Here is a 16,635-nt window from a genome sequence, read left to right as displayed (position 1 = left end):
AAATATATGCTCTGTTGGATAGCAAGTTACTCACTAAACCTTGCAATGCTGTTACCTGTTGCAGAGGCCTTGGCACGAATATGAGCACAACTTCCAGATCATGTATAAAGTGGGGATGGGTCATAAACCTCCTATTCCTGACAAAGTGAGCCCAGAAGGGAAAGACTTCCTTTGCCACTGCCTGGAAAGCGACCCAAAGATGAGGTGGACGGCCAGCCAACTCCTCGATCATCCTTTTGTCAAGGTTTGTCTCGTGGCTTTGGCTACAAACACTGTAGATAGAATCAAAACCAGACTTTTTGCCTCCCTTGTTTGCAGCTATGCTGCAGGGCTTTGGATTACAGTGGGAGGTTGGTTATCAGGTTGATGCTGTCCAGAAAACAAGGTTTGGCAACTTCTCAGAAGCACATGTGATGCTGCTGGCAAACATTTGACTAAAAGAACCTGGTGCGCACCATGTCATGAACTTTTTTCTGCTGTTTTGAGATGCAGTATCTTTATGTTGGAAAGACTTGTCAAGCTTCAGCTCAGCGGTGATTACTTGAAGGGCTCTGTCCCTAAAACTTCAGCACGTACAGATGCACAACTTGGGTAGTATAGAGAGTAAGGGTCCCCTCCAGAAAAAGGGAAAGAGGCACATGCTTGAGAACTTGACCAGCCTTCAGTGCAAGGGCCTGTTTTTCTTTAAAGCTCATACTTAACATGACATTCATGCTGAATGTTCACCTGGCAGTTGGCATAACAGTCTGCAGTTCCTGCATGAAGTGGGGTTTAATGCTTAGCTTAGGAACAAGCAAATAATGACAGCTACACATTCAGGTGTATTAGTAACTTTTTTGAAGAACAGGGAGCACAGCAGGTTATTGAATTCTCTCATTTTCCAGCTTAAAGTTTAGTTGCATGGTGACAGTGCAAACATGGGTATTCATGTGCAAACACTTGTAATTCATTATCTGTGTAACAAAGGAGAATGAAGAAAACTTCAAAGATGTTCAGTGAAGGTGCTGAAGAAACTGATCTGTTGTCTTGCTGTAGCAGGGAGACAATGGAATTAATTGCCTTCTGTTCCCTTCACAGGTTTGCACAGATGAAGAATGAAGTCATTCAACCTCTGGCCTTTTATATTCTGGCAAGATATCTTTTAATCACTACTGTATGTAATATTTACATAAAGACTGTGCTGAGAAACAGTATAAAAGTTGAACTTACGAAGACTGCACAAGTGACGAGCGTCACTTTCTCTGCTGCTCCTGTATGTTTTACTTGGCACATGTTGCTCATGTGACAGTGTCTGCGAGGTGGAAGAAGCTGCATGTTTCAGTGAAAGTGCCATTACTACTGTATATGGACCATACCCTTTTTGTTCTTGCTCCCGTTTCTCATTTGATTGAGAACTGTAATGTTAATACCTAGTATTTTTGAACTCATTAGGTTCAGAAAAATGCTGTAGTGTTATCAGGCGTTATGGACCTTGTTTTTTAATCCGTTTGTTGAGTGCACTGACTGTGAACTTTTACTGGGATTTTTTTGTTTATTTGTTTTTTGGCAAGCTTCAGATTTGTTATGCAAAAGGCTGATTAATGAAATTTTAAAAGAAGTTTTTTCCCAATAAATGGTTTATTTTAGGAGTTGTTGGTGAAGGGGTTTTCTTCTGAAAATAAGCATGTGGGGTTGTGTCACATTTTAAACGAATTTTTTTCAATGCCTGTTTGAGACTGCTAAGCTAACCCAACTGGAATAAGCTTCTTTTATATTGCAGTGGTCACATTTTGTCAAGTTCAAGATACGCTTCTTACATAGTTGATAATAGAATTAAGGTGCTGTGTCCCCACCCCTTCGTCCTCTCCTGAGGAAATAAGGTGATGTACAGCTCTTGATACTGTGTAGTATCTAAGGGAAAGAGTCATGGTCTGAAGTAACTTTCTTCTGGAATGAAAGTACTGTGAAGAGGGAGCACTTCTGTGGCCAAGGAATCAGTTAAGGTTGTTCCTGTGGTTCGTGTGGCAAAACCAAGAACTTACTGTTAGCTTTTTAAAACCGATTTCTGATCCTGGACTTTGATGTCCCCACCATCCCCCAGCTGTCACTGGTGTGAGAAAACGCAGAGAGGTTAGAAGTGATTAACAACTAGAAGAAACAGTCTGTAACACTGGATCTAGTTAGATTATTTTAACTTGCTAGTGCAAACAGATGACTTACTTAAAACTTACTTGTTACTTGTAAGTATTAGTGCAAGTTTCCATATTCCTGTTCAGCATTAGACCTTAAAATGGGTAACTTGCTTATAAAACAGAGAACTTACTTGCTTGGCTTTATTCTAAAGTCCTGTTTCTCCTCTTAACCCACAGTGCCTTGGTTTGTTTCAGGTGTGCAGTAGCTTTTAGCAGGTGGGTGACCTGTTGCTAAGGTACTGTGAAATCTGACATTTAAATCTAGAAAAGGATGAGTCTCAGTGTGCAGGTCACCATTGAAGGTAAAGACTCTCCCCTCTCTTCAGGTCTCTGTTTTCAGTTATGACAGGAGAAAGTACGTTGTCATCCTCAGCAACAGACTATGACCAGAGGTAAAAGTAACCTCTCCAGCCTGCTGTGCGCTTCCCTTTGTGGTGTATCAGAAGTGACTGAGTGGTTTGTGTCCTTATGTGCCTCATTTCAGGTGCCCCTGTACAGAAACAGGAACTGTGGCCAGCTCTTAGGAGTCAAGATAAAGGTGAAAAGTAAACTCTTAACTAGTTCCTTGTTGCCAACCAAAAGAAAACTCATTCACTCCACATTAGCTTTTTATACTTTTATTTTTGTATAAACAAATGTTAAGACTACTTTTGTTAAGGCAGTTGTAGAACATATAGTTGCTTGTGGGGACACGGGGCAAACACTGCTTCCTGATGACATACATCATTCTTTTAATACAGTGAACTGGACTAGTATAACTACTTTGGCAAGTTCCAGTACTCTTGCTCTGTTTGCCAGTGGATGCTGGCAGGGCCCAGTGCTGCAGTCCTCAGGTGCTGGGACTGCCACAAGTGCTTAGGAGGACAGATCCAGGAGCGGCATGTCCCAGGGAACTGGATAAGGAATAGCCTAAATACTTTCTCAGAAGTATTTACATGGTTGGTATTTTCCTCTGGGAGAAGTGGCACTACATGCAGTTGGAGAGGAAGGGACTAAGAGTCATAAGGAATGTTCAGTGTCACCCTGCCAGCATGTTTCACCAGTGGCTCTTGAAAAAGGCAAAAAAGCTACTCTCTGTCACTGCATGAATGTGTATTTGCTGCTCAGAATTACTTGCCCTGCATACAGGATCATTCTTTAACCCTGACAGAAGTCCACTGCATCTGCCAGGTAAGAGTTATAGTAAAACACTAGCTTGGAGAATGCTCTTCTCTCCCATCCCACCCACATTCAGTGTCTTGTGTACAGTGGCTTCAGGCCTGGCTCTGTAACATGGCCTGCTGTATTACTGTGGGATAACTGGATTGTCAGACACTACTACAGGCTGTAATACTCAGTTTTCCACTGTTAGGATTAAAAGAACAGCTTTATAAGCATGGCAGTGTTTTCTGATTTTGGGTTCTATCTCCTGTGTTGGAAAAACTACACTAAAGCCCATGTTTATGTTCATGACCTCATACACTTCTTTGAGAAAGCTTCAGAGCATAGGGGATGTGTGTGTACACAAGACAGGGAAAAAGCCCCCAGAACGAGTCCCTCACATGTCCCAAGGCCTGTTCCTTCCTTCATGTTATACTTTTTATTGCCTCTACTATCAAAAATCTTTACTTTCTGTCCCATACTAAAAGCACTACTGCACCTGCTCTTTAGGTGCTGTGTATTAAAGACAGTAGTTTCAAGATGGTCTGACATCTGAAGAGCAAACGTGTATTTCATGGAATGATTCATATGCTGTTGTATTAGCCCCCATTTCTTCTGGCCTCTGTTTTACTGTAGGGAAAGAGAAATGTTTTTAGTATCAGCTGCTAGAACTAAGACTTTCTTCTCTGGGCTCACACAGACAGTTTACTCCTAGTCTGTCACAGTTTAGTCCTATGCACAATGAAAATGTACCATCATTGAAAGTGCCAATCCTGATTGCCCCTGCTCAGCATCTGTATCTTTAGATTTCAGAGATTTGGGGTTTTTTAAATCATAATTGCCAGTAGCTGAAGTCTGCTCTTTCCTTTTTTCTTTTTTTAAATGAGTTCTTTTTAGTAACTTGTATACCCTTAACTCCTTAAGTTCAGAACCAGGAGAAGGCTGCCCTGGGATGTCAGAGCAACACAGGTGCTTGATTCTAGATTTATTTAACTGAGAAGGGTGTCAAAGTCCAGAAAGCCATAAAAAGTCCCAAGCACTGTCACTGTCCTAGGTCTGTCTAATACTTCCCCTCTTCTCCCCCCAAAAAAAAGGCAAAAGATAATTTAGCTGTTACCTCAGGGTGACTGTTATGAGGCACTGTGTAAACTAACCGAAAATGACAGACAAGCAGATTAATAGGGATCACAACAGTAGTAGGGGTGTGGGGCATAACTTTTAATGTGCTTTGCATTACTTCGTTACAGCATACCCAGTTGTTCTGTTTCCACCACTATTAGAAAGGCCTAGAATTTTAATCAGTTTAAAGATGAAAAAGAATTTTAGTACCTCCGTTTTTCCAAACTATAAATGGCATTTATTTACTCGCAAAAGAATTACAGGTTTTAGTTGTCCCTCTGATACATCGCCTGGGGAAAATGTGGCAGTGGGTAACTCTTAGCTCTGCAAATGGCCCCAAGGCTAAATGCCACTCCAGGTTATGCCACTGCAAGATTACGATGTTGGGATGTCTGGGGTCTGGCTGAGGTTTCAAAGGCCCCATGTGGTGCCCACTATGGGAGTAAGTTCTAGATGTAGAAAAACCTCTACTTGCAATTCTCTCAGTTCAATAGAGCTGCTTCAGTCTAGTGCTGGTATAACCAAGCAGAGCCTCTTACTGTATTTAAACACTGACAGAATATGGTTGTTAAACTGTTAACGTGTGATCTAGACAACTACCAATTTTAATCATCTTGTAACAATCTTCTGACATTTGTCCATTCCTTAGAGCAGGTTAGGAAAGATAAAGCCTGCACCTCTGGTTAGTTTCCAGGTAATCTCTCATCATACAAGTACACTGGAATTACTTTTTTTTCTTCTTCAAAACTTAAGACAGTTTATAGGGAAACAAACCAGCCAAACAAATGCAAACTTGCTGTGGCAAGTAGACAAAGGAGTGCATCTTTCAAGTGTGTCATCCAGCCCAAACCCCCAGAGAAAAATAACAGGAGCACAAATTCAGATATGCATGGCAATTGCTCATCCTATGCTTCCTCTGCTCTCACTTGAAGGACCATGATACACACTTAAGAGTTTTCAGAAGTTGGATTTGTTCCCTTTGGATTGAAGCAGTCTCTGAAGATACTACTTTCATTTCTGCTTGTTGTCATTGTTGCCATAGGTGGAACCCCTGTTAATTTCTGTAACGCCTATCATCCATCTGACACCGACAGAAGCTGCAAAAGAAGTAACAATAAAATTAGACGCTGCTTGCAAAGACTGAAGATCTGTACACGTGTAGCATTTTGAACAAGACTGTTAGTGTTCTCAGCCTTACAGCAGCACAGCATTAAAGGTAACTACCCCTACTTGACCTTTGAAAGGTACAGCCCCATTCATCGCCATCAAGTAGTTTGCCTACAGTATTTCATTAAGGAAGGTCATAGGTCCCTACACACATCCCTTCTCCCAGCAGAGAAGAGGCTGCATGGTCCAACATTGGTGTGAGAGGCACACGCATGGTATGCTCAGCCCTGTTAAACCCTGAACAAGGCTGGCTGTGAAATGGGGCTGTTGGGATTACCTGGCTCCCCAGTCGAGTGTCAAAATGTACTAATGTGTCTGCATGCGAGGTGTGGCGGGGAAGGGAACTCTGCTTGCCTTCAACAGCCCCTGTGCCTGGAAGAGTAGGAGCAAGTGCAAGGACACTTCAGATCTTGATGGACAAAAATTGTTGCAATTTTAACTACAGCCATGAAACAGTCCATTATAAGAGGCCAGGCTAATTTATAGTCAATTTAGTGATGGCTGAAAAGACAGAGGTGCAGTGGGGAAGCTGGGCTGCCTGTGGGGCTGCCCTCCAGCCTTCTGGATGCCAGACAACAGGAAAGCAGGGTCCTCTCAGAGGCAGACCAGAGAGTGGTAAACAGACCAAAAAGAGAGATGGCTCCTTGGGAACCACTGCTAGTTCCTGAATGGAAATACACAGCTGGGACAAGTGAAGGGTTTCACTCTTACAAACAGACTAGAAAAAAACATCCCTGACATTTAACTGGCCATGAGCTAAGGAAGACAAGAGGAAGATCCAAAATGACCTGCAGTCTGGGATCATAGCATAATAGTAAGCATGAAATCATTAAGATTTTAACCACAAGGGATAGAAACAGCGTATAAATAGAAACGGAACATAAATAAAGAGCAGCTGTTACAGCAACCACACAGCACATTGGGGATTTCATCCTCTTCCAAGAATGCCACTGCCTGGACACCAAAAACTACATGGTTCAGCAATTCAGATTTATTGGTGTTTATTTCTCCTTTGCTCCCTGATAGAAGGTGCTGCTGCCCCTCTGTCCTCATTTCACCCTGAGCCCTCAGTGGTTTCTCCCTGCACTGCCAGCCTCCTCTCCACAGCTATCCTGGCGCCTTAGAGCATACTACTGATCCTCATTTCACAGCAAACCGCAGAAGGTAACTGAGCTCCTGCCATCTTTCTGCCACTATTACACACCAGCCAAAAGAAGCAGGAGGCTGGACCTGCTCTGCCTGCCGGAGTGCTGGGGCTGAGGGAGGGATGAGCTGCACTGCCAGCCTACATCTCTCCAGCAAAACCGTATCTATTCCCACCTTTTCTCTCAATCCTCAGGATTTCTTATCTTTAACCTGGGGTTTGTACCACACAGAAAGTGCCATAAACAACACAGCAGGTAGGGGCATGAGAATTTTCTCTGTATAGTCTGCTGTACACCTGAGTTATACACTGAAATGCAGATCTGTACAACTAAAGCTTATATGAATGGTAGAAATTTCCATTGAGGCCCTATTTTGCCCACTATGATGGAGAATAAAAAAAAAAAAAAAAGTACCTGTTTTAAGCACCAGGTTGAAAGGCCAACAGGCAGAATCAACACTGGCAGAATCCTGCTCACTGTTTGTATCCAGCTGTACAACTTACTAAAATGTCGCTGGCTCATGCTCTTCGTACCTCCTACTCATCTCAGCCTATAGACATCAACAGCTTTAGAATCACAGAATCTACTAGGTTGGAAAAGACCTTTAAGATCATCAGGTTCAACCATTACCCCAGGACTGCCAAGACCACCACTAAATCACATCGCTAAGGGCCTTGTCTAGATGTGTTTTGAACGCTTCCAGGGACAGTGATTCCACCACTTTCCTGGGCAGCCTGTTTCAATGCAAACAGATTTTTCCTAATATCCAGTCCAAAACTCCCCTGGTACACCCAGATACCTCTTGTCCAGCCTTGCTACCCAGATCACACCATGCTCCAACCCATCAGTCCACACTCGGCACTTGGACACTGCCAAGTCACCAAGCACTCACAGCTTGTATTGTGATCCATGGAAACGGGTTTTCCAATAGTGCCGTGCACACACTGTAGAGCAGGCATACAACTCCTGCAGAATCACAGCTGTCTCCTTACTACTTACACTTGGTTCAAATGAAATACTTCTCTCGCCTATAACTGATACTTAATGGCTGGCCCCATGCCATTATGCTTTTAGCATTAGATGCATAAGAGCTACTTTTTCATTTAAAAGCCAAGAGAAGCCCTCTCATCTTTTCACGCAGAGCCAACATTTCCCTTTTAACTGCTGCTGACAGCTCTATAATAAAATACTTCTGGAGGATGAAGGTTGTCCTCTTCCACACATGTTACCAAAACATGAAAGGCAACTTAACACTGGGTTCTTTGAAGCCAAATGAAACTGGGGAACAGGAGGAGATAAAAACACAAAAGCTGCTGTCAAGTACTGGCATTTGACAGACTCGCTCACTACTTCAATACCAAAATATCAGCCCCAAGTTTTAAACAGCAGTTGTGAACTAAGTACATAAATGTCTTGCCATGCATCCTATGAAACCAAAGCCAGTTTTCAAAAGAGACTTTTGGCCCTCAAAACTACTTCAGTATTTCTTCTCTGGAGCAGGGATGGCCTGTATTATGATACTACTTGTTCAAGTAGTATCATAAAGGGCTCCTGGTTCCAGACCAGTAGTTCAATATTCACACAATGCAGTGATTATTAGGAGTATAAATAGCCAAACTGCTGCAAAGCAAGAGGGGATGGCTCAGCATTCTCAGTATAAAGAGGAGACATCGTTTATTTAGGGCTGACAGTGTTTGAGCTGAACAAGCAGAGCTATATATACATTGGTTATTCATTCATTGGATCCAAGAGTTAGGGTCTGAGGGATCACAGTGCTTTCACTCCAGCTTGACCACCATTACTTACGAGTAACAGTATTTTACTGGAGTCCAGCATTTTACAAGTCCAGTGTTTTATTGGGAGAGCACAACTGGCAAACACTCTCCAAAAGAGAAATGTCACTTTCGAAACAAAGTAGAGGGTACCAGATAAAAGGACTTCCTAGTTCCTCCCCTCTTCACTATCACAGGAGGTGTATGCATATCTTGTGCTGTAACAAAGGTTATCAGGTACTGAAATCTGCTCCTAGAAACAGCAGCCTACTTATAATAGGCTATTAGGGACTGCAGTAAGCTTCCTGATCCTGGAGTAATCAGGTGAGCTGTCAAACTGCCATATAAAAAGCAACATCCCAAACGCTAACTGTGCTGCTTCAGTTAAACTGCAGGAAGAAGTCTGCTAAGAATAATGTGAAACAGCATTTTCATCATCTGACCCCAATGCTAAATAAATTCCTCTGGTTCACAGAAAAAACTTCCTTTTGCACTGTTAAGCCACCAGGTACCAATTACTGCTCACCCTCGAAAGGACAGCGAGTATAGTGCTCCCTACAAACCAGCTCCCAACAAACCAAGAGTCACAACCTCCAAGGTGCATTTGTGTTCATGTACCTCTACTGCCCAGCCACTGCAGAATTCACTTCTGAGACCTTGCCTAAAGCTGGAGATAAACTGCAAAATAACATACTGTTTGCTCCTCTGTCAGCAGGTGGCTGCATCTGGTCCAAGACATTCATGACAGAGATATGCCTTGGGATATAAAACACAGTTTGGGGAGAACGGCCTTGCTACATAAACTCAGCTATAGGCTAGAAATGTCAATGTGGCAGCTTGGGTTGAAGTTCTGAGATGTTTCCACAGAAAGAGAGCAATGATTCCAACCATGTTGTGGTTTAAGCCCAGCCTGTAACTCAGAACCATGCATTAGGACTGCTTTTAAAGGTATACAATAAAACAGGAACAGACTGTAACATACAAAGTGAACTGTTGCTCTTTTGGCAAGTTATGACATACCCACTTTTAAGTGACCAGGACAAACCAGCTCTTCTTTCTGCTTGTTTTTACTGAAGGCTGAGCTTCCTTCCACTCACACAGATTTTCCTCCTTCCACAGCTTCACGGTGGCTGCTATCTGCTAATAAGTGACAACAGCATCTTTCTTTTTAATCTGCTTGTAAGCAGGCTGAGTCTGATCAGGTGACAAGCCTCTACTACAAGCAGTGCAGTGTCTTCCACTGTGCTGCAAATCCTGGCCAATTACAAGCACTTTGGGTTTGATCACACCAGGTATTCAGGTATTCAGAGTGAGAACAGAGCTATTGCTAAGCACAGAGGTCTTCCAAAGGTTGCGGAGGACTGCGACCTGCACCATCCCACAAATGTGGCGGGTATGTATGGGGCAGCAACGCACATCACACAGTGGGCCATTAATCTCGCCATTCGTATTGCGTTCTTCAGCTGTGCTTTTGCAGCCTGGGAGCTCATATGTTCATTCTGGCAGCAGACTGCTTGCTGCTGTAGTTCTCTGTTAGCTCCAGCGTTACTGATAACCTTCAAACTAGTCCTTTGGATTATCACTGCATTCAAAAGAAGATTCATAGCAGCTTGCTTATTAATCTTTCCTTGTGTCTAGAAGCAGAAAAAATCTAAGTGGGGACTAATACAAGGAAAGAATACAGGTTCTTTCCTTCACTTCCTGATAGAGAAGATGTGACCTAGTTGTAAGGGTCCTTAGTGGCAAGATGGTATTGGACTTGGGCAGGGGGGAGGGCAGTGAGGGTTGTGGTGTCACTTAAATTAATAAGGACTATATCCAAAGACATCACAGATGCCACAATGCCAAGCATTAAAGCATCCAGGTCTGAGGTTTCAATCCAGAAACCTGAATTATGCAGCAAAGCTCCCTGTGGAGGGTACACAAGGCATAAGGCACTTTGGAACAGCACCCAGACAACTAGCCTGCTGAGTGGAGAAACTGAATTAAAAGAAAATGCTGAAGGAAGGATGAGAAAATAAAATTGCAGTGGCTAAGCTTCAGTGCCCCATTAGGCCATCGTTCCAAAGCCAAGTACCAAACACAGACTATGCCAGCATTCCTTCCAAAGGCAGAACAAATGCCCTATTTGCCAGTTTGTATTTATAATTTGTAATTTGTATTTATATATAATTTGTATGTATATTTTGTGTATATATATATAAAATATACATTATATATAATATATATATTATTTGTATTTATATTAGTAATATGAGTGCCGTTGCCAGGGATGTAGTATTTGCAATGGTGTCATACCTCATCCTGCCCACTGCTGTGTACCCATTTTTTCTTAGAGCACAGGGGAGACAACTGACCTTTCTCTGCAACTGAAGGGGATCTGAATCTAGCATCGCCCGTTCCTGAGGGGCACACCACAACCGTGGTGCTTACTCTTCACTATTCACTGGTCAGAGAAGGGGGGGGGGGGGGGCATGTGTGTTGGCAGGGAGTACAAGTGGGTGAAAAGGTGCTTTACTGCTCCAAGAAATTCTTACACATTTGAGCAACCTAGTCTAGTGGAAGGTGTCTCTGCCCATGGCAGGGGGATTAGAACTAGGTGATCTTTAAGGTCCCCTCTAACCCAAATCAGTCTGTGATTCTATGATTTTACATAAAACATTCCCAGGGTAAAAACAATTTCTCCAGGTGAGAAAAGCAGCACAGGATTCCCCTCCTTTTCCCTCTACTTTGACCATATTAATGTACCAACTACTATGTTACTTGCTCTTGTTTTCCTTCCTCTGGTCCAAAGCATCATGAAGCAAACTGCCTGTGTGTGTATACACACACAAATTCTTTCTCCTCCAATTATTTTTATAAACAGCTTCCACAATATCTTATGTAGAGTTTGATTTGGTGGGCACCTTCTGAAAAAGAATACTGTGTGCCTACCATACCAAGCTCTTCACAGATGGACAAAGGGACAGCAGGTAATTCACCCTGAGCAGACTAGCATGGGACCTGCTCAAGATTCAGACTTCTGAGAATGCAAAGAAATATAATGTGTTAGGAACAATCTCCTAGGTAGAGAGCAAAGATGCATTTCTGAGACAAGAAAATGCGCAATGTTTTCCTATTTCCTTTGTGTTGCTCTTTTGGACATGGCTTTTTAAGCCAACTCTAATATCTCTGCATCCAAGTTCACCCAGAGCCAGAAGGACTGTGAAGTTCTGTTTCTTTTTCAAAGGATGTTTGCAATACACATAGGCATTAAGATGATGAAGCCATAAATACATGTGATGGTCAGTGCAACCATAGAAAATATTTGCTTTATAAATGTATGGGTTATTCTGGAAATTACTCTTCAAACAGCACCCAATATACCAAAAAAGCACAGACACCCAGATATGAAAAAAATTTGCCAAACTGACCTGGTTCCTGCTTCTGTGACAAGACACCAAATAAGACCTCCTTGCCTTTCTGTTGGTCAGCTCCTCATTTTGTTTTCCTTCCACCTCTTAAATAACATAGTAGTTTAAACCCAAACCAAGGCAGTCCAGAACTACCACAGGAACTGTAGGAGTCACCTGTGATAGTCTATGATGTCCTGCTGCTACATAAAGTCAGAGTAGATGGCCATAACAGGTTGTCCTTAAGTCACAAATTCATGGATTTCCAGTGGGCAACATATCAGATTACGATTAGCTGAAAGAATTCTCAACAGAATAAATTATCCTTGAGCACCTCTTCTAGGCATTCAAAGTGCAACCCAGCAACACACAATACAAGAAAAGAAAGCCTTTTGTAGGCAACCCACTGGAAAGTTATTGATTTGATTTCTACAGGAAGACAGAATTTTGTATGCAGCTTTTAAAAAAAAATAATACAACTATTCAAAAACAAAGAAAGGAACAAAAATTATCTATTTAACCTATTCCAGGCTAAAGTTGACATAGTATCAGCTGGTTTGTTGAATTCACACGTTTATATATAGTAAGCCTCAGTAAATTATCTAACAGTTACTCTATAAGTAATCTTTCTCTTTCAGAAAACTTACCCATTACAATGACAAATGCAAAACTAGCCAGTGTCAGTGATGATCCACTGCTGATCATGTTGATGAGCAGCTTGAATAAGGGATATAACAGCAATAAGGCCCAGAAAAGCCAGTTCAAAAGCGTCCATGGTCGTCGGGGTGGTACTATAGGGACTTCTGGGTAGGCTCCTGTTCGGTAATATTCTTCCTGGAATGCATCCTAGTAGGACAAAGGAGGGCAACAATTAAATCCCATTTGCCAACAAAACTAGCCATTCCTGACTTTGATATTTCTCTTTTTTGCGGGCTTGTAACTATAGGGGGCAGATCAAAGACCAAATCATGGCTGGAAAGCTTGTACTTTGAAGTCAATGAACATACAGTCAAAAAAAAAAGAGCTTACACTGATGTGCACATCTTTTCCTTCTCTTACACAAAGAAGACTGAAAAGTAGTGTGCCTGGAGAGTATAACAAGCCCAGTAAAACATGAAGGGTGAAGGATGTATACTCCTGCAGCAATGCAGACATCACCCTTGAACCTCCTGCAAGAGTCACAACCCCTGGCCAAACACTGTCAGTAAGACAGAAAGGCTTTTGAGCTACATGTTCTGCATCCGACCCTCTGTTTGATAATGTTTTCTCCAACCACTGCTCTAAAACAGCATCCGCACCCCTGTCAGAAAAGTGAGCACGCACCATTTTGTCCCATACTCCAAAGAATATCACCCTCTCCTGTCTGCTTTGTCCCATAGACGTAGTGTTGTTCATCTTGTTCCCATGAAGCTTACGGGAAGAAAATGTGGGTGCTGCACCTCTCTACAGACACTTGAGCATGCAAACAGGTTAGAATCTATCACTGTTTTTGACTGAAAGGACTGTCCCTTTTGATATAATATGAGGAAGATAATAGGGCATGGTTTGGTTTTTTTTTGTATTGTGGAGCGTGCTCTTTAAAGCACAATACAGAATTGAGTATCCTCCTCTAGAGGCTGTATGGGTGAACAGCAATGCCTTCAGTGATGCGATCAATACAAGATACCAGAGTAGGTGGGGTAAAAAACTTCCTACTGGTTCAAAAGCAAACATTATTAATCTGTGTTATCAAATAAAACTGGTTAATTAATGAATTCAGAATTAGACAGACATAAAAAGGAATCTCAATTTAGTCAGACTGAGGTATTAAATTTCTTCAAAGAAAGGAGTATTTCACAAGTTTCCAAAAATTCTGGTAAAGCCAAGATTCCCTTAATCAACCATAAGATTATTTCTACTGTGCTATGATTTTACATTTACTTACACTCCAGCTGACAATTCTGTACTTATTTAATGGCAACTTGAGCAATTACAGTCTGCTACCATTTTATCTATTTCAAAGGGAACATTCAGCTTTTAAGAGATTACACAGTAATTAAAGCATTGCACTGTCTTTTTTTGAGATTAGAAAGATTATGAGTGTTTTGTACATGTGAGCTAGACTATAGTGGGATCACTATGGCACATTAATTAGCTGTCTTCAATAAATTACAGTGTATGAAGTTTTCTTTACAGTGCCTACAGAGGATTTTGGTCTATGAGTGGTTTAACACAGAGCTACTAATCATCAGTAAATTAAATTTTACTTTATACAATTAGGTTTCTAAACACCAGTATTTCCCAGGAAAGTTAAGAACTTCCAACTATTATTGGTATCACCATCAGGGGGCCTATTACTACAGAGAGCCAGGCAGTCTAGCTTCAAACAAGCAGCAGTTTTCTTTCTTGGCTCTGTGCAGGATTAGAAACAACAAAACCATTGACACATCTCACCAAGAGGTTTGAGGCAGGGGCAAAATAATGTCAGTGCCATCACCTCCGCTACACGTTTTACATTGTGGCGAATAGCTCTTCAATTCAGTTATGATTCCTTACCCTTAAAAACATTCCTATTTTTTGCAGAAGAGATCTGTGAGTTGATCAGTCTTCTAAGCTTTTGCAAGAATGCCTATGGTTCCCATCAACAGCTCAAGTCAGCATTTAAACCCATGATGGATCTCAAAATTTCCCTCAGTCACCTTGCCCACATCAAGTTCATTTAATTTCTGCACACAGAACTTGTTTTCAGTTTGTAATAAACCCCAACTAACCAAGTACCATATCTGGACATCAAAACATGCTCACTCTAACGCCTCCACCAAATCTGTGTTACTTCAGACAGTGAGGTGTGTAAGGCAGGTGTGGGGAAACTGGGAAACATACATCACCTTGTGATAAGCTGTCTGGATTCTTCAACCCCGCTCCCACCAGGGAGGTCTGACTGCAGAGGTATGCCTCTGGTCTTTCATGGGGAAGTCCATAAAGAATGTAGTATCCAAAAATACATCCTTTGTTCCCAAACACAGGCATTCTGTGCACTTCCCCTCTTCAGTCGTGCTTTGCTAGTTCCCTGGGGCATTTCAGAATATATTTTCATGCCCTGCTTTCTATGCTTCTTTTACAAGTGAGAAGAGTTTAGAAGCTCGATTTCTTTTTAATGGAAATGAAGGTTCTCAAGCAGAACTTCTATTTCAGGTGCTGAGGTTGAAAGGAGGTGAAAAAAGAAAACAAACATGCAAGGGCTTGCCAGGTTGTGGCTATTATACAGTACCTCTTCAGAGGAGGCACTAAGATGCTCAGCCTGGTCCTTGTTACAAAGGGAATCTTTCTAACAATTGCATCTCAAAAAAACAACATTAAAAGGAATAAAACCCCAAGAAAAGGCAATGTGCAACTCAAATCGCACCTCTGTCATAATCTGGTATTAACTGATACAGTGCTGGCCATCTGTAGAAGGAAAAATTACAAAATTCACCCAAGGTGAGGAAGAAGTACATGGACGTGTTTGGTTTAGAACAGCACAGTACCACTGTTACCCGGCAAAGCCCTTGTTCACTACATTTTCATCAGTGGCTAAAGCAGAAATTGAAGGTAAGTAGCAAGGACACAAACACACCAGATTCCCACAGAGCAGCATCTCAGAGGCACATGCAACTGAGATCAGGCAATGAGGTAAAACGAACAGAACAAGCTTTACTCAGACTCTCACTCCTTTAGTCACGATAGTTTAAAAAAAATAAAAGTAATGTCCCTTCATGTCCACTAAACTGCTAATTTCATTACTCATTCAAACAGCATTGTGGCCCTGTCACCACAAGTACACAGCGCTCCAGCCTTGACCTCCCTGCCTTTGGCACAATCCTGCTACTAAATCGTGCTACTAGAGCATAACTAGCATACTTGCACACAGCATGCAAGTCTTGAGAAGGTACTGGAAAATTATAAAACCCATTTAGAATAAGCAGTGGTTCATGCAACCATAATGCAAGATAAAACAGGGGCTGTTTTTCAGTAGTATGCATACTTACCTTACTTTGAGACAGCAAATGGAGTGTTACAACCAAAATACACAAAGCAGGGGATGAGTGTGTATGTTGTAATTAATTACTGCCCTTTGAAGACAGCTTTGTTACATTTTATCACAAATATTTACTGACTCTGAAGACATTAGCCTGAAACAGATTTCATTTTTGGAAACAACATGTAGGTGGCAATGCTGCTTGCTATCCAACCTAAGACCAATTATCTTTTTAGAGATGCATGGCAGAAAGGTGAAACAGAATTGCAGTATTACCCTGCAGATAGGCTTTCATAATCTTGGAACTTTTGATGAAGTTGTCCCTGCTCTACATTCTCCCACTCTGATTTTACAGAGACACGGGCTTGCACAGAGTGGGAATGACTGCAATGAAATAACAGTTTCACTAATGCAAAACAGCTGAAGAGGAACATACCACCTTCAGAAAAAAGAAACAACAAACAAACAAAACCATCAAACAAAAAAAACCCTAAGCATTAAAAAAAATGCCACATCTAAAAAGGTTTTAATGGAGAGGAAAACTGAACACACATTCCTTCCTCCTATATTAAATAGGAAATTACGGATTTAACCAATCAGCAAACAGTTTTTATGAAGAACGCAGGACAGTTGTACCCTCTGTACTAGAAATAACCGAGTGTTCACCAAAAAGGGAATAATAGAAAAAACTTGAAAGTAATTACTGCAAACTATGTAATAAGGGACTTAGGA

General features: G+C 41.7%; 2 protein-coding genes across 12 annotated transcripts in view; one reads left to right on the top strand and one right to left on the bottom strand.

The window, feature by feature from the left end:
- Positions 1-1,628, top strand: part of MAP3K4 (mitogen-activated protein kinase kinase kinase 4) — a 70,434-nt gene extending 68,806 nt beyond the window's left edge. For all 8 annotated transcript variants that reach the window (XM_062641850.1, XM_062641844.1, XM_062641847.1 and 5 more), the window contains 2 exons: positions 65-244; positions 1,078-1,628. In XM_062641850.1, coding sequence (XP_062497834.1) covers positions 65-244; positions 1,078-1,098 — 201 coding nt within the window. In that variant the 3' untranslated portion in view covers positions 1,099-1,628. The remainder of the gene's footprint in view (positions 1-64; positions 245-1,077) is intronic.
- A 1,144-nt stretch (positions 1,629-2,772) lies between these two features.
- AGPAT4 (1-acylglycerol-3-phosphate O-acyltransferase 4) overlaps positions 2,773-16,635 on the bottom strand; it is an 84,073-nt gene continuing 70,210 nt past the window's right edge. For all 4 annotated transcript variants that reach the window (XM_062641876.1, XM_062641877.1, XM_062641874.1 and 1 more), the window contains exons 8-9: positions 12,554-12,752; positions 2,773-5,527 (exon numbers count right to left, since the gene is read on the bottom strand). In XM_062641876.1, coding sequence (XP_062497860.1) covers positions 5,442-5,527; positions 12,554-12,752 — 285 coding nt within the window. In that variant the 3' untranslated portion in view covers positions 2,773-5,441. The remainder of the gene's footprint in view (positions 5,528-12,553; positions 12,753-16,635) is intronic.

The sequence above is a fragment of the Pezoporus occidentalis genome, unplaced genomic scaffold (genome assembly GCF_034315485.1).
Source record: "Pezoporus occidentalis ecotype Australia unplaced genomic scaffold, CSIRO_AGI_Poc_V1 ctg7, whole genome shotgun sequence".
Lineage (NCBI taxonomy): Eukaryota > Metazoa > Chordata > Aves > Psittaciformes > Psittacidae > Pezoporus > Pezoporus occidentalis.
This window is presented reverse-complemented; position numbering and strand designations above follow the sequence as displayed.